The 23892-nt window shown below is 43.5% G+C and overlaps 1 protein-coding gene across 2 annotated transcripts in view; it reads left to right on the top strand.

The window, feature by feature from the left end:
• The window catches only part of AHDC1 (AT-hook DNA binding motif containing 1), a 366391-nt gene that overhangs the window by 251802 nt on the left and 90697 nt on the right, over window positions 1-23892 (top strand). Inside the window, exon 2 of one of the 2 annotated variants that reach the window (XM_067460556.1) lies at window positions 20001-20169. The exons of the other annotated variant lie outside the window; for it this stretch is intronic. Coding sequence (XP_067316657.1) covers window positions 20001-20169 — 169 coding nt within the window. The remainder of the gene's footprint in view (window positions 1-20000; window positions 20170-23892) is intronic. 2 annotated transcript variants of the gene reach the window in all.

The following is a 23892-nucleotide window of genomic DNA, read 5'->3' as shown; positions in this document are numbered from 1 at the left end:
ATCTTGATGTCAAATTTGGCATGAATACTTAATATGCCCAATCATGAACACTTTTGGGAGTTTGGGGAAAATAAACCTTGACATTTGGGGGTTGTAGTTGCTGGGATTTATAGTTCACCTATAATCAAAGACAATTCTGAACCCCACCAACAATGGAATTGGGGCAAACTTCCCACACAAAACCTACATGATCAATAGAAAATACTGTGTTTTCAGATAGTCTTTGGTGGCCCCCCTGACACCCTCTGGTGACCCCCTCAGGGGTCCTGACCCCCAAGTTGAGAAACGCTGCTCTAGTGTTTTCCGTTGGTCTCTGTGTGGGGGTCTCTGTGTGGGAAGTTTGGCCCAATTCTCGTTGGTGGAGGTCAGAATACTCTTTGATTGTAGGTGAACTACAAATCCCAACAACTACAACTCCCAAATGTCAAGGTCTATTTTGCCCAAGCTCAACCCGTGTTCACATTTGGGCGTATTGAGTATTCAGGCCAAGTTTGGTCCAGATCTATCATTGTTTGAGTCCACAGTGCTCTCTGGATGTAAGTGAACTACAACTCCCAAACTCAAGCTCAATGCCCATCAAACCCTTCCAGTATTTTCTATTGGTCATGGGGGTTCTGTGTGCCAATTCCATCATTAGTGGAGTTCAGAATGCTCTTTTGATTGTAGGTGAACTATAAATCTCAGCAACTACAACTCCCAAATGACAAAATCATTATTGCCCCCCACCCAACCCCACCAGTATTCAGATTTGGGTGTATTGGGTATTTGTACCAAATTTCCTTCAGTGAATGAAAATTCTTCCTGCATATCACATATTTACATTACAATTCAAAACAATAGCAAATTTACAGTTATGAAGTAGAAACAAAAATAATTTTATGGTTGGGAGTCACCACAACATAAGAAAATGTATTAAGGGGTCGCGGCATTATGATGGTTGAGAAATACTTCTTCTAGGCTGTTCCTCCAAACAGGAAAGCATGTTTATTTACTTATTTACTATATTTATATACTGTCCCTCTCAGCCCGCAGGCGACTCAGGATGGTTTATAGTTGGTACCAAGGCCATAAATTACAATATCAATACAATAAAACCATCAAATAATAAAACCATAACAATATCAGTAAAAACATAAACATTAGAATCTCGTATTAAAAACATTGACGAATCACATAATTGGACCATTCCATTTTCCTATGTCTGTTACACTGTATTTGGGAATGCCTGCTCAAAGAGCCAAGTCTTGACTCTCTTTTGAAAAGTTAGAAGGGAGGGCGTTCCATAGCCGAGGGGCCACCATGGAGAAGGCCCTGTCTCTCGTCCCCGCCAGCCGTACTTGTGATGAAGGTGGGACCGAGAGCAGGACCTCCCCAGATGATCTTAAAGTCCTGGAGTGTTCATAAGGGGAGATGTGTTCAGACAGGTAAGTTGGGTGGACGTAGAATTTTTCATACAGGAAAACACACTCTGACCATTCCTTAAGCCAGGAGAATGGGCCAAAACCTCAATTGCATGGGGTTGGCTCCTTCGATCTGATTCCCATCAGACCTGCCTACTATTGAGCAGAACTGCTGCATTGAGGCTGGTGGGTCAGGCTCATATGTGTCTGGTCTCTTCACTTATTGAGGTCTGAAGAAGAGGAATCATAGAATCATAGAATCCTAGAGTTGGAAGAGACCTTGCGAGCCATCCAGTCCAATCCCTTTTTGCCAAGAAGCAGGAAAATCGCATTCAAAGCACCCCCGGCAGATGGCCATCCAAAGAAGCCTCCAAAGAAGGAGCCTCTCTGATTAAGAACTGTGATTAACACTCTGACTAAGAACTCCTCGATCAACTTTGACATACGGCAGCAACTATGTAAATTGGAAGCCCTTCCACCTAGGCTTTATGGACTCCCAAAAATCACCTCATCAGCTAATCACCTCTCAACAAAAGATTCCCCCAGGCACTAACAAGCCACACCAAAAAACTGCCAGGCCATCAAATGCTAATCAAGGTGGTCAGTTGAAACACCTATCTCCAGCTGACAAGAGTTCTTTGTCCCACCCTGGTCATTCCACAGATATATAAACCCAATTTTCCTAGTTCCAACAGACGTCACTACCTCTGAGGATGCTTGCCATAGATGTAGGCAAAACGTCAGGAGAGAATGCCTCTAGGACATGGCCATATAGCCCGAAAAAACCTACAACAACCCAGTGATTCCGGCTGTGAAAGCCTTCGACAATACTTTGTTGTTGGTGGTGTTGTTTGAAACACAACAAGATTAGTACACACAGTATTATTATTATTATTATTATTATTATTATTATTACAAAGACTGGATGGCCATCTGTTGGGTGTGCTTTGATTGTGCTTCTCCTGCATGGCAGAACAGGGTTGGACTGGATGGCCCCTTGGATGGTTCTTCCACTGAAATGCTGTTAAGTTTATGTTGGTTAAAATTGTTCTTCATTTTAAATATTGTAATTTTTTTTTTGCACTGTGTGACTTAGTTCACACAAACAATCTCCATCCATCTGCCACTGGCGTGGCCCATGCCTGATATATATACATTATATATAATATATAATATAATATATAAACATTTATTGGAGCTCCATGAGTAACTTTTGCTTCAAAAGTGCTCCATGACGGAAAAGGTGGCTTGTAGTGTTCTGGTTTTTAAAGTAACTATAAGTTAAACTCTTAGGAATACTAGTTGCTTAGGAGTGATTAACAGGTTTTTTTTGGGGGGGGGGGTAGCTACAATTTCAATTAATTCCTTGGAGGGTCTTGAAATTGTAACTAATTATATGTTAAAATTAGGTCTCCAAGCAACAAAATGTGTTAGCCCTTTTTGCTGACTGAAAATGCACATTTGGTTTCCCTTGGTGAGTGTGAGGCCCATGCCAAAAGAACTATTAGCCAAAGTACCAAATTGAGCAAATTGCAGGCAATCAATCAGAAGAAGAATGTTCTGGCGGCAGGGAGCATTTTAGGACCCTTCTACACTGCCAGATAATCCACATGATTTGCTTTGAACTGGATTGTACGAGTCTACACTGCCATATAATCCAGTTCAAAGCAGATAATCTGGATTTTATGTGGCAGTGTAAAAGGGGCCTTAGGTTCAGAAACGAAAAATGAAGTTCAACAGTGACAAATGCAAGATACTCCACTTAGGCAGAAAAAATGAAATGCAAAGAGACAGAATGGGGGACGCGGGGTTCGAGAGCAGTACGAGTGAAAAAGACCTTGGAGTCCTCGTGGACAACAAGTTAAACATGAGCGAACGATGTGATGCGACAGCAAAAAAAAGCAATGGGATTTTGGCCTGCATCTAGTGTCTAGATCCAGGGAAGTAATGCTACCCCTCTATTCTGCCTTGGTTAGACCACACCTGGAATATTGTGTCCAATTCTGGGCACCACAATTCAAGAGAGATATTGACAAGCTGGAATGTGTCCAGAGGAGGGCGACTAAAATGATCAAGGGACTGGAGAACGGCTTAAAGAGGAGCGGCTTAAAGAGCTGGACATGTTTAGTCTGCAGAAGAGAAGGGTGAGAGGAGACATGATAGCCATGTATAAATATGTGAGAGGAAGTCATAGGGAGGAAGGAGCAAGCTTATTTTCTGCTGCCCTGGAGACTCGGATGCAGAACAACGGCTTCAAACTACAAGAAATGAGATTCCATCTGAACATTAGGAAGAACTTTCTGACTGAGAGAGCTGTTCAGTGGAACAGCTCCATCTTTGGGGGCTTTTAAACAGAGGCTGGATGGCCATCTGTCAGAGGTGATTTGAAGGTGATTTTCCTGCTTCTTGGCAGGGGATTGGACTGGATGGCCCATGAGGTCTCTTCCAACTCAGTGTTCTAGGATTCTATAAGGAAGGAGAGAGCAGTTCAGCAGTGGAACTCTCTGCCCCCAGGTGTGGTGGAGGCTCCTTCTTTGGAGGCTTTTAAACAGAGGCTAGATGGGCATCTGTCAGGGGTGCTTTGAAGGTGATTTTCCTGCTTCTTGGCAGGGGGTTGGACTGGATGGCCCATGAGGTCTCTTCCAACTCAGTGTTCTAGGATTCTATAAGGAAGGAGAGAGCAGTTCAGCAGTGGAACTCTCTGCCCCCAGGTGTGGTGGAGGCTCCTTCTTTGGAGGCTTTTAAACAGAGGCTAGATGGGCATCTGTCAGGGGTGCTTTGAAGGTGATTTTCCTGCTTCTTGGCAGGGGGTTGGACTGGATGGCCCATGAGGTCTCTTCCAACTCAGTGTTCTAGGATTCTATAAGGAAGGAGGGAGCAGTTCAGCAGTGGAACTCTCTGCCCCCAGGTGTGGTGGAGGCTCCTTCTTTGGAGGCTTTTAAACAGAGGCTAGATGGGCATCTGTCAGGGGTGCTTTGAAGGTGATTTTCCTGCTTCTTGGCAGGGGATTGGACTGGATGGCCCATGAGGTCTCTTCCACCTCAGTGTTCTAGGATTCTATAAGGAAGGAGAGAGCAGTTCAGCAGTGGAACTCTCTGCCCCCAGGTGTGGTGGAGGCTCCTTCTTTGGAGGCTTTTAAACAGAGGCTAGATGGGCATCTGTCAGGGGTGCTTTGAAGGTGATTTTCCTGCTTCTTGGCAGGGGGTTGGACTGGATGGCCCATGAGGTCTCTTCCAACTCTATGATTCTATGACCAGAAAAGGAGTGTGCTCTGCCTTGTCTGCTGTCTGATCGCTGGTTCATCGGGGCTGCCTGATGAACACGCGTGGGGTTTTCGACCAGCAGTCATTTGGCAATGAAAGCGCAGTTTAGACGAGGAAAAGAATCCAAGCTGAATCTGTCTGTGAACTATGAGGAGCAGCAACAGCGAATAGTAGTAATTGTTCTAGGGGTCTTTGTGTAGTTGAGTGCTTTTCTAAATGTGTGTGCTCACAAAGGGCTTTTAGTTTTGAGATTTGCTATATATGGTGAGCGAGCATGGGGGCGGCTACGTGAATTCAAAAAGCAGTTTGGATGTGAATGGATGTGCGTGTGTGCACATAAGTAGTCCTGTGCTCATGCCACTCCCCCCTCCCTTCAAATATATCCCCCATTGCATTTTTCCACTCTGCTACATGCCAGCCTTGCCTACATAGCCATGTATGCTGTTTTTCTTCTGTGTTTGCATTTTTGGGTTGTTGTAGGTTTTTTCGGGCTATATGGCCATGGTTGAGAGGCATTCTTTCCTGACATTTTGCCTGCATCTATGGCAAGCATCCTCAGAGGTAGTGAGGATGCTTGGCATAGATGCAGACGAAACGTCAGGAGAGAATGCCTCCAGACCATAGCCATATAGCCCGAAAAAACCTACAACAACCCAGTGATTCCAGCCATGAAAGCCTTCGACAATACTTTGCATGTTTTGTTAGAAGTACTTTCTTCTTTTGCATGCTCTGGGCATGTGTGCCTGCTCATGTGGAAGCATGACATTAACTTATGAGCTGTGCTTCTTGAGACACGGATGCCGGGCTGTGGGTTGCTAACATGCAACAAGCACTGTTTGGATTCTGCCGGCTTTCCTCCGATGTAAACAATCCCTGAGTCCATACACCCCATGGGCTTTGTTCTGCTTCCCTTGCTGCCCTTCCTTCCATAGATAGGAAGCCTCCTGGGGCCTGGACTGTTTTTTCAGTCTTTTCACATTCTGCTTGAATTAAAAGGGAAGTGGGGTGGGTAGGTTGGGGGGGGGGGTGGAACCCACAGATGTAATGAAAAAGCCTTCTGTCTATGCTTTCCTTTGCCTGTTTCTCCCTCCATCCAGCTCCAGGCACATTAGCAGACACAGCTGAGGCTACTTCGGCCTTTCTAGTGCCGCGTTTCCTTGTTCCATGTTGCCCTTTGCTGTAACTCTACACCATGCTATTGTACAGCAGCTCCACAGTGAGACAGGGAGAGAACTATGTGCCTGCATTTCCCTGCCAGCTTGGAGATTGCTGGGAGAAGAAGGGGGTGGTGGGCAGGATGTGGAGCCCATCACTGACAGGCACAAATTCTTCCTTCCTCGCTTTGTTGCTGGGTTGCCACACTAATCTGGAAGTGCAGAACAGGCTGACTCGAGTGGGATTAGATGTGTGGGGAGGAAAGATAGGAGAGGGACACTGGCACACAAAGGCGCCGGGGTAGATGTTGGACCATGCCAACTGCAATGCAGAGGTAGTGGGATGCAAAAGTATGACACAAACCAGAAGAGGATGAGACAACAGTCACGGCCCAGATAAAGATTCAGAGTTAAGGATGCAGTTCTGTGTCTAAACACACCACCTTGCCTAAACACACCAGGCTGTTACACTTAGTTAAATAAATTTAATTAACCATTTCCAAGAATCAAACATAGCAACCATTTCTGTGTAGTCAGAGAATCATAGAATAGAATCATAGAGTTAGAAGAGACCTCATGGGCCATCCAGTCCAACCCCCTGCCAAGAAGCAGGAAAATTGCATTCAAAGCACCCCTGACAGATGGCCATCCAGTCTCTGTTTAAAAGCTTCCAAAGAAGGAGCCTCCACCATACTCTGGGGCAGAGAGTTCCACTGCTGAACGGCTCCCACAGTCAGGAAGTTCTTCCTAATGTTCAGATGGAATCTCCTTTTTTGTAGTTTGAAGCCATTGTTCCACATCCTAATCTTTAGGGCAGCAGAAAACAAGATTGCTCCCTCCTCCCTATGACTTCCTCTTGCATATTTATGCATAGCTCATAGGGCTTGTTCTCCAGACCCTGGATCATTTTAGTCGCCCTCCTCTGGACACATTCCAGCTTGTCAATATCTCTCTTCAGTTGTGGTGCCCAGAATTGGACACAATATTCCAGGTGTGCTCTAACCAAGGAAGAATAGAGGGGTAGCATGACTTCTCTGGATCTAGACACTAGACTCCGATTGATGCAGGCCAAAATCCCATTGCCTTTTTTTGCCGCCGCATCACATTGTTGACTCATGTTTAACTTGTTGTCCACGAGCACCCCAAGATCTTTTTCACACGTACTGCTCTCGAGCCACGCGTCCCCCATTCTGTAGTCATAGTGATAGGCAGAAAAAATGAAAAACAAAGAGACAGAATGGGGGACGATGCCTGGCTCAAAAGCAGTACATGTGGAAAAGATCTTGTAGTCCTCATGGACAGGAAGGTGAAAATGAGCCAACAATGTCATGCGGTGGCAAAGAAAGCCAATGGGATTTTGGCTGCATCAATAGGAGTCTGGTGTCTAGATCCAGGGAAGTCATGCTCCTCCTCTATTCTATTCTGCCTTGGTCAGACCACATTGCCTGGAATCACACTGTGTCCATTCTGGGCAACGCAATTGAATGGAGATGTTGACTCTAAGCTGGATTGTGTGGAGAGTAGATCAAGTGTCTGGAGAACAAGTCCTATGAGGTTTGGCTGAAAGAGCTGGGCATATTTAGCCTGCAGAAGAGAAGGCTGAGAGGAGACAAGATGAGAACTATGGATCAAGATGTGAGGGAAAGTCATAGGGAGGAGGGAGCAGGCTTGTTTTCTGCTGCCCTGGAGACTAGGATGCAGTGGAACAATGGCTTCAAACTATAGGAAAGGAGATTCCTCCCGAACGTGAGGAAGAACTTCCTGATGGTGAGAGAGAGCTGTTCAGCAGTCCAACGCTCTGCCCCGGAGTGTCGTAGAGGCTCCATCTTTGGCGGCTTTCAAGCAGACGCTGGATGGCCAGCTATTGAGGGTGCTTTGAAGGCAATTTTTCTGCTTCTTGGCAGAATGGGTTTGGACTGGATGGCCCACGAGGTCTCTTCCAACTCTGTGATTCTATATAATGGCTGGAGTACTGATTCAATCTCAGATCCTTATTGACCCACCAAACTTAGTAAATAGCCTTGGGACATTCCTTTACTCCTAGCCTGAGTGCCCTCGCAAGATTGTTGGGAAGATAAAGCAAGGGAAACGTACAATATAACATTAGAGAAGAAGGGTAGACTATAAATGGTTTGTTGTCATTTTTATTGTTTTATTTTTTAATTTATTTACTACATTCCTATACCACCATTCTCACCCCAAGGGCAACTCAGGGCGGTTTACAAAATGGCACAATTCGATGCTCACAATAATATAAAAACAGTTAAAAACATTTAACATAAAATAGAATTCAATAAGTAATAAAACCAATAAAAACATAGCTCCTCCGCATCTCATTACCAAAATCATTATCCAATCGCATTGTCTAGTTGTTCCGAGATCAGGGTTTATCTGCTACACTGCATTTGAGAAAGCCTGCTCAAAAAGCCAGGTTTTGACTTTTTTTACTAAATGTTAATAGGGTGGGGGCCAATCTAATGTACCTACGGAGGGAGTTTCACAGCTGAGGGGCCACCACTGAGAAGGCCCCGTCTCTCGTTCCCACCAACCGAACCTGTGAAGAAGGCGGGCCTGAGAGCAGGGCCTCCCCAGAAGATCTTAAATTTCTGGATGGTTCATAAGGACAGATACATTCAGACAGATAAACAGGGCCAGAACCATTTAGGGCTTTATAGGCTAAAGCCAGCAATTTGAATTGTGCTCGGTAGCAGACTGGCAGCCAGTGGACCTGGCGCAACAGAGGAGTTGTGTGCTCCCTGAGCGCTGCTCCTGTTAACAGCCTGGCTGCCGCCCGTTGCACCAATTGAAGCTTCCGAACAGTCTTCAAGGGCAACCCCACATAGAGAACGTTGCAGTAGTCTATACAAGATATAACCAAAGCGTGGTTTTGAAGAGGTCGTTATAATTTCTGGGTTCTGATTTGCTACCAGAGTTGTTTGTTTGTTTGTTTTTGCAGAACTTGGAAATAACTAATTCCAAATTTTGCTGCTAACAAATTGTGGACTGGTTTTCTTCATCTACACCTGAAATAATACATATTTCTCGTTTACCACTTGTATAAGAAGTATCTGGTTCAACTGGCAGAAAAATATCTGAAACAGTATCAAATCTATATGCTTTCCATATGAGCTGCCCACCCTGCTCTCTCTGACATTACATGTCCAAACCCTGAGGGCCTAGTCTAGCCAAAGTTCAGCAGGATAAAGTTCCATGTTTTTAGCATAGCCTTTACTGTCTCTTTGAAACCGCAGCATAGACATATGGTAGTTTTTGAAATTCAGACCATGTCCCAAGATTTGCATCAGTTTTAGGCAATCCTCCTTGAATTGGTGTGGTGTAAGATCAGAAGACTGCTTCAACCAGGGCTCATTGGGTGGCCTTGGCATGTAAGGTAACATGCATACATGGCAGCTGCTCTCTCTCCTGGTTTGGACACTGTATCCGTTAATGGAAAAGGAGGACGTGTTCTGAAATACAAAGACCAGCTTCCAGGTCACCCCAGTGTGAGCTTTGAGACCTGGAGACCACACTGTGCATGCTTACCTCTCACCAACCCCTTTGGCTATGTGGAGAATGATGTCCGGTGTATGTGTGTGTGTGCACTGGTGTGGACAAGGCATGCGGCATGAACATAGTCATTCTCCAAAAATAACACAGTAGGACACACAGCCTGAATTGCTGGATCTCAGCCTTAATTCTCTGTACAGGCAATCGTCAAGTTGTGAACAAGACAGGTTCTGTAGGTTTGGTCTTAAGTTGAATTTGTATGTAAGTTGGAACAAGTACATATTTAACTGTATCTCCAGATAGATAGATAGAGATAGAGATATTAGGCTTGTGCAGAATTTCGTATTAGATCGAAACTCGTATCTGATTCGTTAAATTTGGACATATGAAGGTGACTTCTGAGGCATGCAGGAAAGGTTGGGAAGGGGACAGATTTAGAATTAGAATCACTTAACCATTTTTTTCGTAAATGTTTATTTATTTATTTGCTAGATTTATATACCGCCCCTCTCAACCCACAGGCGACACAAGGCGGTTCACAAGGCAACAATTCAATGGCCAATGACGTCATAAAAACATTTAAAACATTTAAAAACATTAACATATAATATAAAACCATAACAAGTTAGTAAAAGAAATCATTTTCATCTCCTATGTAAAAATGTAATCTGATCTCATAATCAATCCAATTGCTCCATTGCCTTAATAATAATAATAATAATAATAATAATAATAATAATAACAACAACAACAACACTTTATTTGTACCCCGCTACCATCTGCCCAAGGGACTTGGTGCGGCTTACATGAGGCCGAACCCAAACACAACAATACAAGCAATAATCACAACAATAAAAGCAATTAAAATAAAAACATAGACAATAATATACAACATTATCAATAAGACAACATACAATTAAAACTGTGGGAAGGCCAAATGTAAAATTAAAATTGGAAATAATGCTGGAAAATGGACGAAAAGATGATAGTGGCATTTATGGCATATGAGCAGACCTAAAAGTGTAAAGTGCTTTGGAGGACAAAGTGCTATGGGATCATTATTCCGGGAAGGCACACTGGAACAACCACGTCTTCAAGCTCCTCCTAAAGACTGCCAGGGTTTACACTGTTTTTTCAAACGTTTGCTCAAACAGCCAGGTTTTGACTTTTTTCGTAATGTTAAAAGGGAGGGGGGGCAATGTAATGTCCCTAGGAAGGGTGTGTCATAGCCGAGGGGCCACGACTGAGAAGGCCCTGTCTCTCGTCCCCGCTAAACATATTTGTGACGTAGGCGGAGACAAGAGCAGGGCCTTTCCAGACATCCTAGATATCCTGTAATGTTCGGATGTCTCCCAAGGTCAATTTAATTTTCACTATAACCATTAAGCAACTTTGGTAAAGCTGCTTTTAAAATCTTATTCATGTGACCCCATCTTTGCCAGCTCTGCCAAAAGGTGAGGCGCTGTTGGCATGGCTAACCACAGCTATCTTAACTGTAATTTGGGACAACCAGCCCCCCAATGGTAGATATTGCAAAGGCCTTAAACTCCATTCTCTTGATACGCCAATCAAGAGAGGAGAGAGAAAATTATCCCTCCCATTTAATAGTTTTTTGAAAACTTTTTTTAAAAACTCCTTTAAATCAGTAGATGTATTAGTATTTCTGAAAGTTGGGGGGAATGATCTCCTGTTTTCTTGTGTCATTGGATAGAAAAATCAAGGAGATCGCTCTTGTAGGTTTTATGTAAAAAAATGTTGTTTTTAAAAATTTGCTAAAAATCCATGGATAAGTCAAACGTCATGAAATTTGGCGAGCTAACAGTGGCAAATGTGTTCTACCACTGTAGCAAGTTTCATCGGGATAGCTCAAAAAATGCAGGAGAGAGGAGCCCACAAAGTTTTCCCACTGCCAGTGATGTTTTCCGTATTGCGCATGCGCGACTGCCATTAACAAAGTACTTTAAAAGGTTCTAAAGTTTGAAATTTTTACCCCAAAAATTCAGAAAGAACTTTAGAAATGAAGTGCCAGTGCCCACTACTTTTCAACACAGTTTAGAATTATTTTTTTTATTGCACATGCCTAATAGATGTAGATATGCAAGCTTTGGATAGCATAGGGAAGGGTTATTGCCCCTGTGGTGTTTGTTTTGCTATCAGCACCCCGTTCTGAAGATTTCACCTCACGTTCTGTCTTTGTGATGATTTGATTTTGAAAAAAAATTGGCTTGTCGTGGAAACAAGGATTGGTGATAAAGCTTCAGTGGAAACACATTTTCCCTATGATAATAACTCTTCCAGGAGTGCATTTCCCTTCCTTCCAAGGGGTAGATTTCTGTGTTCTTGTTGTCTCGCTCCTGTTCTTACCGAAGAGTCGTTTGTAAGTTGCATGTTTGTAAGTCGGGGACTGCTTATATATTAAATTGAAATCTGTTTGGTTGACCAAAGGAGGAAAGACACCCTGCCCTGCTACATAGATTTCTGGACTACAGCTTCAAGATTCTCCCCACCAGGTAGAGTCGGGGAGTTGTCCAAAAGTAACTGTTCTGAGTGGACTTCGTTGTGATGCTATATCACTGGCGCAGTTGGTTAAACCCTTGTGTCAGAAGGACTGAAGACTGACAGGTCGGAGGTTCGAATCCAGGGAGAGCAGGTTGGGCTCCCTTTGTCAGCTCCAACTCCCCACATAGGGACATGACAGAAGCCTCCCACAAGGATGATAAAATATCAAAAACATCTAGGTGTCCCCTGGATAAGGTACTTGCAGATGGCCAGTTCTCTCACACCAGAAGCGACTTGCAGTTTCTCAAGTCGCTCCTGACACACAAAAAAACCTGCTCGATATTTTCCCTGTAGCTGCTCTAACACAGCGTTTCTCAACCTGGGTGTCGGAACCCCTGGGGTTTTGGAGGGGTCACCAAAGACCATCAAAAAAGATGGTCCCAGGAACCCCTTTGGCAGAGAAGGCTGAAGATCTCTTCGCCTGTCTTTCTCTTCCTTTTTTGGAAACAGACAGAAATTGTCCCACCAAAAGCCCTCCAAATCCTCCCACCAAAGTATTGTCTGGACTCTTGACCAAGGGGAGGACGGTTTCTGAGACTCCCAAGTGGACAGGGGAGTGCAGGCATGGTCAGCTCATGGCAGTGTGGTGCGCATGCGCGGGTGAAGTAGAGCACGCGAGACTGGAGGGAGGGTCACACCAGCAAATCCGTTCAAGGCATGGGGCTTCTGTGTGGTATGTTTGGCCCAATTCTGTCATTTGTGAAATTCCGAATGCTCTTTGATTGTAGGTGAACTATAAATGCCAGCAACTACAACTCCCAAATGTCAAGTCTATTTTCCCCAAACTCCACCAGTGTTCACATTTGGGCATCTGTCGGGGGTACTTTAATTGTGATTTTCCTGCTTCTTGGCAGGGGGTTGGACTGGATGGCCCAAGAGGTCTGTTCCGACTCAAGGATTCTATATTGAGTATTTGTGCCAAGTTTGGTCCAGATCTATCATTGTTTGAGTCCACATTGCTCTCTGGATGTAGGTGAACTACAATCCCAAAACTCAAGGACAATGCCCACCAAACCCTTCCAGTATTTTCTGTTGGTCATTGGAGTTCTGTGTGCCAAGTTTGGTTCAATTCTATTGTTGGTCAAGTTCAGAATACTCTTTGATTTTAGGTGAGTTATAAATCCTAGCAACTGCAACTCCCAAATGACAAAAGCAATCCCCGCCTCAACCCCACCAGTATTCAAATTTCGGCATATCGGGTGTTTGTGGCAAATTTAGTCCAGTGAATGAAAATGCATTCTGCATATCAGATATTTATGTTACAATTCAGAACAGTAGCAAAAATACAGTTGGGAAGTAGCAACGAAAATTATTTTATGTTTGAGGGTTACCACAACATGAGGAACTTTAAGGGGTCATGGCATTAGGAAGGTTGAGAAACACTGCTCTAATAGTAGGAGACCTTGCTCACATATATCTCACATCAGGAAGGTGGCGTAGGTAGGAAGAGACAAGGATTCTATTACTGGGATCCTTTCTTGATTGACACGCTGTTGATGTCCTTTTTTTTAATGTCAGGAGTGACTTAAGAAACTGCAAGTCACTTCTGGTGTGATAGAATTGACCATCTGCAAAGATGTTGCCCAGGGGACGCCCGGATGTTTTGATGTTTTACCATCCTTGTGGGAGGCTTCTCTCACGTCCCTGCATGGGGAGCTGGAGCTGACAGAGGGAGCTCATCCATGCTCTCCCAGGATTCAAACCTCTGACCTGTCGGTCTTCAGTCCTGCCAGCACAAGGGTTCAACTCTTTGTGCCACCGGGGCAACTCTTGTTTGGTTGCAGTCCTCCTGAGCCACTTCTCTTATGGTCAGTAGCCAGAGTGTGTGGAGGTTGTAGTTCAAATCACCTGATTACCTCAATCTTGCTATGTAATAATAGTAATTAGCATGTACAAAATGCATTCTAATGTTTTCAATGTTATTGTTATGCATTAAAGTAGCATTCCAAGTGACTGGGTTGGTGGTATATAAAAGAAATCTAATTATAGAAATTAAGGTTTTTCTTGCTTAATTTGAGCTATGTTGTCATTTTTAAAATAGGACTTAAATCTGTTTGGTGACAGGCTCTGCGGAGCTGCCAACCGTCCTTTTGTCTGCATTTTGACTTGATTGGGGGCCTGAGATGTGCTTGTCAAATGTAAACGAACTTCTTTAATGGGCAGCCTCTTCCCACTTATCTTGATGGCTTACCTGTTTCTTTGAAGTGCTGCTAGCTAAGGGATCCTCTTGGAAATGTAGTGCTGCTTGTAGGAAATGATCTCTTGAGACCTATGTAGTAATTGGAGTTTCCAGTCTAGAGGAAGTTAATTGCACTTTCTACCTAACTGTGGGATTCTCTCCAGAACTGGCTCCAAATACCCCATGGCATTCATGCACCTCGCCAAAGCAGGAATTGCTGGAGAAGTGGGGGACAGTGACGGGTAAATACTGTAGTCTGGGTTGTATGGAAATAATGGAAGCTATCTTATGCTGGGTAAGAAATAGGGTACATTTCCTTGAAAATATTGGACTTTTTGACTTGCAAAAAACTTGACATGATCTGGAGAGTAACTTACACATAAGCTAAGAGAAACCTATGGATCCCCCGCTGGCATAGTGAGTAAAAATGCTGAGCTGCTGATCTTGCTAACTGAAGGGTTGCAGGTTCGAATCCGGAGAGTGGCGTGAGCTCCTGCTGTTAGCCCCAGCTCCTGCCAACCTAACAGTTTGAAAACATGCAAATGGGAGTAGATTCATAGGCACCATTCCGGGGGGAAGGTAATGGCGCTCCATGTAGTCATCCCGGACACATGACCTTGGAGGTGTCTACGGACAACGGCAGCTCATTGGATCAGAAATGGAGATGGGCACCAACCCTCAGAGTCGGACATTACTGGACTTAATGTCAAGGGAAAACCTTTACCTTTACCTTAAGAGAAAACCGTGATACTAGCAGAGCAGAGAGTCAGCCTAGCATCACTGTAGAGTCCGAAATTCCTGAATTTGAGGCCCCTGAGTCCATCACTAGTTATAGCACAGTCTCCTCCAATAATAATAATAATAATCTTTATTTATACCCCGCTACTATCTCCCCAAGGGACTCGGTGCGGCTTACATGAGGCCGAGCCCACAATACATCAAGAAGCTGTGCAATCTCTAAAATCAGTGTGGTAGTGCCCATGCTAAGCCTGAACCAATGGAGTGCTGGTGGATGAGTGTCAGAGACTTCAATCTGAAGTCCTGATCCTTTACATCAGGCATGGGCCAACTTTGGCCCTCCAGGTGTTTTGGACTGCAACTCCCACAATTCCCAACAGCCGGTAGGAATTGTGGGAGTTGTAGTCCAAAACACCTTGAAGGCCGAAGTTTGCCCATGCCTGCTTTAAAGGATTGAAAACTTTGGAGGATCTGGGCCCAATTTTCCAATCCCTGGACCTATTACAATCTGTATCACTCCTTCCACCAAGACCAAAGGGGTCCAGTGCCTTGTTTCTTATTTCTTTTCCCTTCTTGTAACCCAGCCAATGGGGTAGGAGGAGAAATAATGAGACTGACATATGGTATCAGCATATCTACTCCTCCTGGGCCAGTCATATGCCAATTGCTGCATTCACTGTTGACTTAATTTATAAAAAATTATTATTATTATTATTATTATTATTATTATTAATAATAATAATAATAATATTACATTGGGGATAATGGACCTTGATTTAAAGCCCATGACCTATGTTTTACCCATTCCTGCCCCTATGAGAAGGAATCCAAGATGAACAAAAACCCCTTGTTGAGTTTGAGACCTTCTGAAGTTAGTAGTTGTTCACTTGGAGCTCACTTGGAGCTCTCCCAGGTGCTGCACTATCTATCACGTGTTGTGCCCTATAGGTTGCAACTGGCGTAAATCAGAGTTCTACTGTAACACTAAACGAGATCACATTACTCCCAAATTCAGGGCACATCGACAATAGCCACTTACATAAAGTGGGGAAAAAGGTAGGAGAACTTTATCTAAGTTATGTTGACACACTGGTTGTGTATCCTATATTGTCTCTCTTCTTTGATCAGATCCTGGCTAGAGAACCGCAACGTCCTCAACATAGTTACCTTTAAAACCATACTCCTTGATTGGCTACTTGCACTTATGCAAACCTCATCATCATCATCATCATCATTTGTATCCCACTCCTTCTCCCAAAAGGGACTTGTGGCAGATTACAAAAAAAAAAAATGCAATATATGCATTATATATGCAATATAAATAGTAATAATTATATATGCAATATATATGCAATATATATGCAATATAAATATTATATATATATATTATATATATATAATATAAATATTATATATGCAATATTAATAGTAATAATCAACAATAATCAATAATCAAAGCAACACAAGTCAGCAAATCATAGTACAAAAACTAAAGCAACCATTAAACATATTAAATTATAACATCACAATAAGTATAAAATTATGTGCTGGGTTTTTTTTGTCTTGTCAAGAAGCAACTTAAGAAACTGCAAGTCGCTTCTGCTGTGAGGGCATTGGCCATCTGCAAGGATGTTGCCCAGGGAATGCCAGGATGTTTAGATATTTTATTATCCTTCTGGGAGGATTCTCTCATGTCTCCACATGGGGAGCTGGAGCTGATAGAGGGAGCTCATCCATGCTCTCCCTGGATTCGAACCTGCAACCTGTCGGTTTTCAGTCCTGCCGGCACAAGGGTTTAACCCACTGGCCCACCAGGGGCTTCCCCTTTGTCTGACAGAAGGGGAAGGGCAAGCTAACAAGAAAACAACTTGAAGGCACCCAACAACAACAAAACTTTGGAGAGATATGAAAAGAATGGATTCGGTTTCACTGTTTACTGGCTTTGCTTGACCTGATGTTCTGGGTGATTGTGATCTTGAATTTGAGAGAGATTTAGAGGTTGTTTCCTAACTAGATGCCCAAACATGTGACAGCAAACCTGCACATATGTACCACGCAACGAAAGATGCCTAGCTTGAAAGATAATGGCTTTGCCTTCACATGAGGCTGTTGTCTTATCCTGCATTGCAGTGCTGACACGACCAGGGAGTCGGACCAGATGATCTCATAAGATCCCTTTGGGATTCTGTGATTTTACTAGCATAACTTACAAAGAGTGTCCAGGCTTCTTCCTCTATCTCTCTCCGTCTCTCTCTCTCTCTCTTACAGACACATTCACTCACACAGCTTGAGACAGCAGGATGACTGTGGCTAATAGAGTTTGGCTGATCCCCCTGCAGGGCTATGATGAGATGGACAAAAAGGGAAGGGGGGAATGGGAGGGGAAGGGAGCCAGATGAGGAAGAAAGGCCAGGAGAGCCTGAGCTGAAGATGAGGCAGAGCTGATGAGTGACAGCAAGACGTGGCATGCAAAGAGATGCTCGGACATTTTCCCTATCTAGTGCTGTACAGACATCTGACCCCATAGTGCAATTCCTCTGGGGTGAGGTGGAGCTGCATTCTTCAGGAGCTGAGTCGCCCTTTGTGCACATCTGCTCAGGTCCAAAGTCAAGCCTATGTTTGTTGTTGTTCTTTGGTGACCTTGAATGGGAATTGTCAACCTCTTGTTCCTTTGCAGCATCCCTGGGGCACATTAATTTCAGCGCTGGGGATTGTGTGTGTGTGTGTGTGTGGACGAGAGAGAGTAAGAACATGTGTGTTGCTCTTAATACATGCATGAATAAACCCAAGTTGACCTGTGACTATAATTGTGTGTGTGTGTGTTTTAATGATGATACTGCAAAGCACAATCTAGGAAGAGGTCTTCCTGAACTTCATGATACCATGTTATCTCATACCCATGCACGTGCACACTCGGCACCTCACCTATCTTTACAAAGAAGCAAAGGCAACATTCATTTAACACAAGCTTGCAACAACTGAAAAGCATGTCTGCACAAAATGCTGCCATAATAATAATAATAATAATAATAATAATCAATATCAATATCAATATTTATACCCTGCTACCATCTCCCCAAGGGACTCTGTGCGGCTTACATGAGGCCGAGCCCACCATACAACAATACAAGCACTAACAAATACAATACAAAGCAATTAAAATCAATCTCATACACAAATAGCATAAACATTGAACAAGGTACAGTGCACATTTAAAATCTATGGCTGGACCAAATGTAATTGAAGTTTAAAAAAATAATGCTAGGCATGAACAAGATAAAGGAGGTGGGGCGTTGATGGAGACATACAAGCAGACCTAAAACGATATAAAGTGCTTTTGGAGGACATAGTGCTAAGGGTTCATTATTCTGGGAAGGCACACTGGAACAATCACATTTTCAAGCTCCTCCTGAAGACTGCCAGAGATGGGGCATGCCTGATATCCTTAGGGAGTGAGTTCCAGAGTCGAGGGGCCACCACCGAGAAGGCCCTCTCTCTCGTCCCCACCAAACGCACTTGCGATGCAGGTGGGAGCGCTAGTAGGGCCTCTCCAGGCGATTGAAGAGACCGTGTGGGTTCGTACACAGAAATGCAGTCACACAGGTAGGCAGGTCCCAAACCGTTCAGGGCTTTGTAGGTAAGAACCTGCACCTTGAATTGGGTCCGGAAAATGAATGGCAGCCAGTGGAGCTCCTTAAACAGGAGGGTTGACCACTCCCTGTAAGGAGCACCAGTTAACAACCTGGCCGCCGCCCATTGGATCAACTGAAATTTCCGAGCCGTTTTCAAGGGCAGCCCCATGTAGAGTGCATTACAGTAGTCCAATCTGGAGGTGACTAAGGCATGGACCACCCTGGCCAGATCTGCCTTCATCATCTGTATCTATCCATCGCTGCCCCACATGCTGCTCCTTCCCAAATGGATCTCCTTGTTGGAGAGAAAAGCAGAGTATAAATACACATAAACATAAAGATAATAATAATAATAATAATAATAATAATAATAATAATAATAATAATAATAAATTATCAATATAAATAAATAAATAAATAAATAAACAAACCAGTACAGGTGGTCCCAGTGGTCATCGGCACACTGTGTGCCATGCCAAAAGACCTCAGCCGGTATCTGGAAACAATAAACATTGACAAAATCATGATCTGTCAACTGCAAAAGGCCACCTTATTTGGATCTGCATGCATCATTCGAAAATACATCACACAGTCCTAGATGATTGGGAAGTGTTCGACTTGTGATTCTGTGATATGAAATCCAGCATATAGATCTCATTTGCTGTGACATACTGTGTTTTTGTGTCAGAATAATAATAATAATAATAATAATAATAATAATAATAATAATAAATACCAAACTGCAAAGACTCTGGCACAAGCCAGTCAAGGTGGTCCCAGTGGTGATCGGCACCCTGGGTGCAGTTCCTAAAGACCTTGGCCTACACTTAAAAACAATTGGTGCTGACAAAATCACCACCTTTCAGCTGCAAAAGACCACCCTACTTGGATCTGCGTGCATTATTCGCTAATACATCACACAGTCCTAGATACTTGGGAAGGGTCCGACGTGTGATCAAATACAAATCCAGCATAGTGATCTTGTTGCGTATCTAATAATAATAATAATAATAATAATAATAATAATAATACATTACGCAGTCCTAGATGATTGGGAAGTGTTCGACTTGTGATTTTGTGATAGGAAATCCAGCATATAGATCTCGTTTGCTGTGACATACTGTGCTTTTTGTGTCAATAATAATAATAATAATAATGGGTTGCTGTAGGTTTTTCGGGCTCTATGGCCACATTCTAGAAGCATTCTCTCCTGACGTTTCGCCTGCATCTATGGCAAGCATCCTCAGAGCTTGTGAGGTCAGACCTCACAACCTCTGAGAATGCTTGCCATAGATGCAGATCAAACATTAGGAGAGAATGCTTCTAGAACATGGTCATATAGCCCGAAAAACCTACAACAACCCAGTGATTCCAGCCATGAAAGCTTTCCACAATACAACAGCAACAACAAGCCCGTTGCAGACCTGTGGCACACCAGCTCCCTTTGAAATGGTGTTATTTTCTGTAGGCGGAGGGTTCATACACCTCTTCCTGTTGTCTTCTTTTCGTACTTCTGCTTGCTCTGTCCTTCCTTGACATGCCTGGCTTTGTGTGCTTCCATTTAACAGATGGGAGCTCCATTGCCTGCCAGCCTGTTGGACTGGAAAACGGAGCCAACCCGCCGGCTGAATGGTTCCCGCGCAGCCAAGGCCCAGGGCTGCGGCAGCCCAACAGTGAGGTGGATGGTAGTGAGAGGAACTTCAGGGTGAACCTTCACTGCAAACACGGGCGGCCCAGGTAAGGACGGAGGGAGCAGGAAGCGGACGAGGGGATGGGCCGATAGAAATGTCCGTCTTTCCCCTTTTGACATTCAGAAGATCTTTGTTCTTGGCTGGGCAGGCAAGAACCACATCAGTGGGGGAGAAGCTTGGCTTCAACCAACAAGGCTTAACCTACCACTGATCCTAGCATGAGGCAGAATGAAGACACCTCCTCAGCAGTGGCTACCATGCGCCTTTGAGTTGTCCTCCCTAGTAGAAGACACACCTGTGTTATCTTATGGTGTGTCCTCTGCTTTCCCCCCATTTTGTACCTGTAGGTCCAGTTGGTTTCTGTAGAAGAACCCTAACGGTTCTGGCCCAAGTTACCTATCCGAACGCATCTCCGCCTACGAATCCACTAGGACAGTGTTTCTCAACCTGGGGGTCGGGACCCCTGAGGGGGTCACAAGGGGGTGTCAGAGGGGTCACCAAAGACCATAAGAAAACATAGTCTTTTCTGATGGTCATGGGGATTCCATGTGGGAAGTTTGAGCCAATTCTATCATTGGTGGAGTTCAGAATGTTCTTTGATTGTAATGAACTATAAATCCCAGCAACTACAACTCCCAAATGTCAAGGTCTATTCTCCCCAAACTCCACCAGTGTTCACATTTGGGCATATTGCGTATTTGTGCCAAGTTTGGTCCAGATCCACCATTGCATGAGTCCACAGTGCTCTCTGGATATAGGTGAACTACAACTCCCAAACTCAAGGTCAATGCCCATCTTACCCTTCCAGTGTTTTCCATTGGTCATGGGAGCCAGGTTTGGTTCAAATCCATCGCTGGTGGAGTGCAGAATGCTCTTTGATTATAAGTGAACTATAAATCCCAGCAACTACAACTCCCAAATTACAAAATCAGTCCTCTCCCAACCCCACTACCATTCACATTTGGGCATATTGGGTATTTGTGCCCAGTTTGGTCCAGTGAATGAAAATGCATCCTGCATATCAGATATTTACATTATGATTTATAACAGTAGGAAAATGACTGTTATGAAGTAGCAACGAAAACAATGTTATGGTTGGGGGTCACCACCACATGAGGGATTGTATTAAGGGGTCACGGCATTAGGAAGGTTGAGAACCACTGCACTAGGACTTTAAGATCTTCTGGGGAGGCCCTGCTCTCGATCCCACCTGCAACTCAGGCACGGCTGGCGGGGACGAGGGACAGGGCCTTCTCAGTGGTGGCCCCTCGGCTGTGGAACGCCCTCCCCACAGACATTAGATCGGCTCCCTCATTAATGGCATTTCAGAAGAAAGTGAAAACCTGGTTATTTGAACAGGCGTTTGAATAGGCAGTGCAATGAATGATAATGAATTATAGGAAATCGGAACGACGGATGACGTGCTTGGATTATGATTTTAGTTATGAGATGCTAATGAGTTTATTGATGTTTATTGATGTTAATTGCTTAGTGTATTATTGTGTTAATTGTTTTAAATGGTTTGTATGATGCTAGCATTGAATTGTTGCTGCTGTTTGTTGTTAACCGCTCTGAGTCGCCTAAGGGCTGAGAAGAGCGGTATACAAATAAAGTAAATAAATACAATAAATAAATAAGAAACTTTTGAGAGTAGGTACCTTATCCTCCACTTTTGGTCAGCCACTGGCCAAGTGTAATCACTAGGCCTGGGTAACAACGGAAAAATTTGTTTCTAAAATCGATTCGTTTTTTGGGGGGTTTTGCATTTCGTTATTTAAAATAATTACAAAATTTTCCTTTTAAAAAGTTCGATATTTATGAAATTTCGTAAATGTGAAAAAAATGACAAAACATTAACGAATCGATTTCCGAAACAATAACGAATCGATTCGTTAATGGCGGACGCGACCGCGAAATACACTAAAAAACCTCCAAAAACTTCTGAAGCTTCCCTCTCCCTCTGTTGTTGACTGTTGGTGTGATATTATATATTTTTTTCACTAATTAAACAAAAAGCTTGCCCCAGACATGCGGAAATAATAACAAAACGACCTCAGAACAATAACGAAACGAATACAATAACGAAATACGAAGCATTTGCAAAACGTGTTTAAAAATTCGTTTTTTTAAAAAAAATGCTCCAGAATGGTTCGTTATCGCTTCGTAATCAACAAAATTAACGAATTATTAACGAATTATGAATTAACGAAACGAAACCGCCCAGCCCTAGTAATCACTCCTTGTCCCCTGACTGCCCTTTTTTTGACCAAAATAAAAGATAAGGGCCTAAATTGTTTCTCTTGGAAGCTGCCTTTTCAATAGGTTTATTTTGAACTTCAGGGAAAGTTCATAGCAAACACAAGACGTACTGGAAATTGAAGTCGTTAGTATACAAACGCTATGTCTGACGGAATGAGTGGTGTGCCTATAGCAACCAATCACAGCTCTGCTTTCATTTCTTATACTGCTGAGGTGGAATGACAGCTGCACTGTTTTTGGTTGGTATTTCTTATACTGCTGAGGTAAAAGGAAAGCTGCATTATGATTGGTGGCGTAGTGGGTTAAACCCCTGTGCCGGCAGGACTGAAGACCAACAGGTCGCAGGTTCGAATCCGAGGAGAGGCAGATGAGCTCTCTCTATCAGCTCCAGCTCCTCATGAGAATGATAAAACATCAAATCATCCGGGCGTCCCCTGGGCAACGTCCTTGCAGACGGCCAATTCTCTCACACCAGAAGCGATTTGCAGTTTCTCATGTCGCTCCTGACACGACAAAAAAAGAAGGTTGTTATTTCTTCTACTGCTGAGGTAAAAGGAAAGCTGCACTATGATTGGTTGTTATTTCTTCTACTGCTGAGGTAAAAGGAAAACTGCACAGCGATTGGTTGCTAGAGCTCAGTTTTCATTTCTTATACTGCTGAGGTAAAACGAAAGCTAGGGTGTGAGTGGTTGCTTTGGGCATCACAGATTCCACTTTGTCTATTCTCGGACTGCTAGTTTTACTCTTAATACACGTGTGTATTTGAATGCAACGTTGTGTCATAATTATATTTTACTATAAAAAAACGTGTGTATTGAAATGCAACGTTGTGCCAAAATGTCAAGCCTATCGACCAACTACTTTTTGAGTTTTGCAGGCACAAACGTACACAGGCTTAGATTTTATATATAAAGATTTTCTTGGCTTGCCTTCACCTAGGGCTCAAAATAAGTCACCAGAGATCAGAGAATTTACACTACTGATCTTCAACTCCAATAATCCTGCAGCCAACTGAGGTGTTGGGCAATGCCGACTAATGGGATTTGGGGATGGTAGTCCTCAAAACTTAAGTTACTCAGTTCTGGGAACAAATGTGATTGTTTCCATTTTTTAAACAGCCAGAAACATTTTAGAAGTGATATTTTGCTGCATTGGGTTGTAGCAAGGATGAGCATGCTCCCAAATCCACAAGGCCACATCATCTGATTTTTCTTTCTCTTTTGGTGCTAGAAACTTAATTACAGTAGTCATTCTGGGGACTGTGTTTGTTATCCTATCACTCCTGGATACCCTTTGGACTGGGTTGCTATGATTTTTCCAGGCTGTATGACCATGTCCCAGAAGCATTCTCTCCTGACGTTTCTCCCACATCTATGGCAGGCATCCTCAGAAATTGTGAGGTCTGGCGGAAACTAGAAAAAAAGGGATTTATATCTTTGTGGAATGCTCAGGTTCTAGTTTCCAACCGACCTCACAACCTCTGAGGATGCCTGCCATAGATGCAGGTGAA

This window comes from Anolis sagrei, chromosome X (genome assembly GCF_037176765.1).
Source record: "Anolis sagrei isolate rAnoSag1 chromosome X, rAnoSag1.mat, whole genome shotgun sequence".
NCBI classification, from domain to species: Eukaryota; Metazoa; Chordata; class Lepidosauria; order Squamata; family Dactyloidae; genus Anolis; species Anolis sagrei.
Note: the sequence above shows the minus strand (reverse complement) of the source record. Positions and strands in the feature narration are given on the sequence as shown.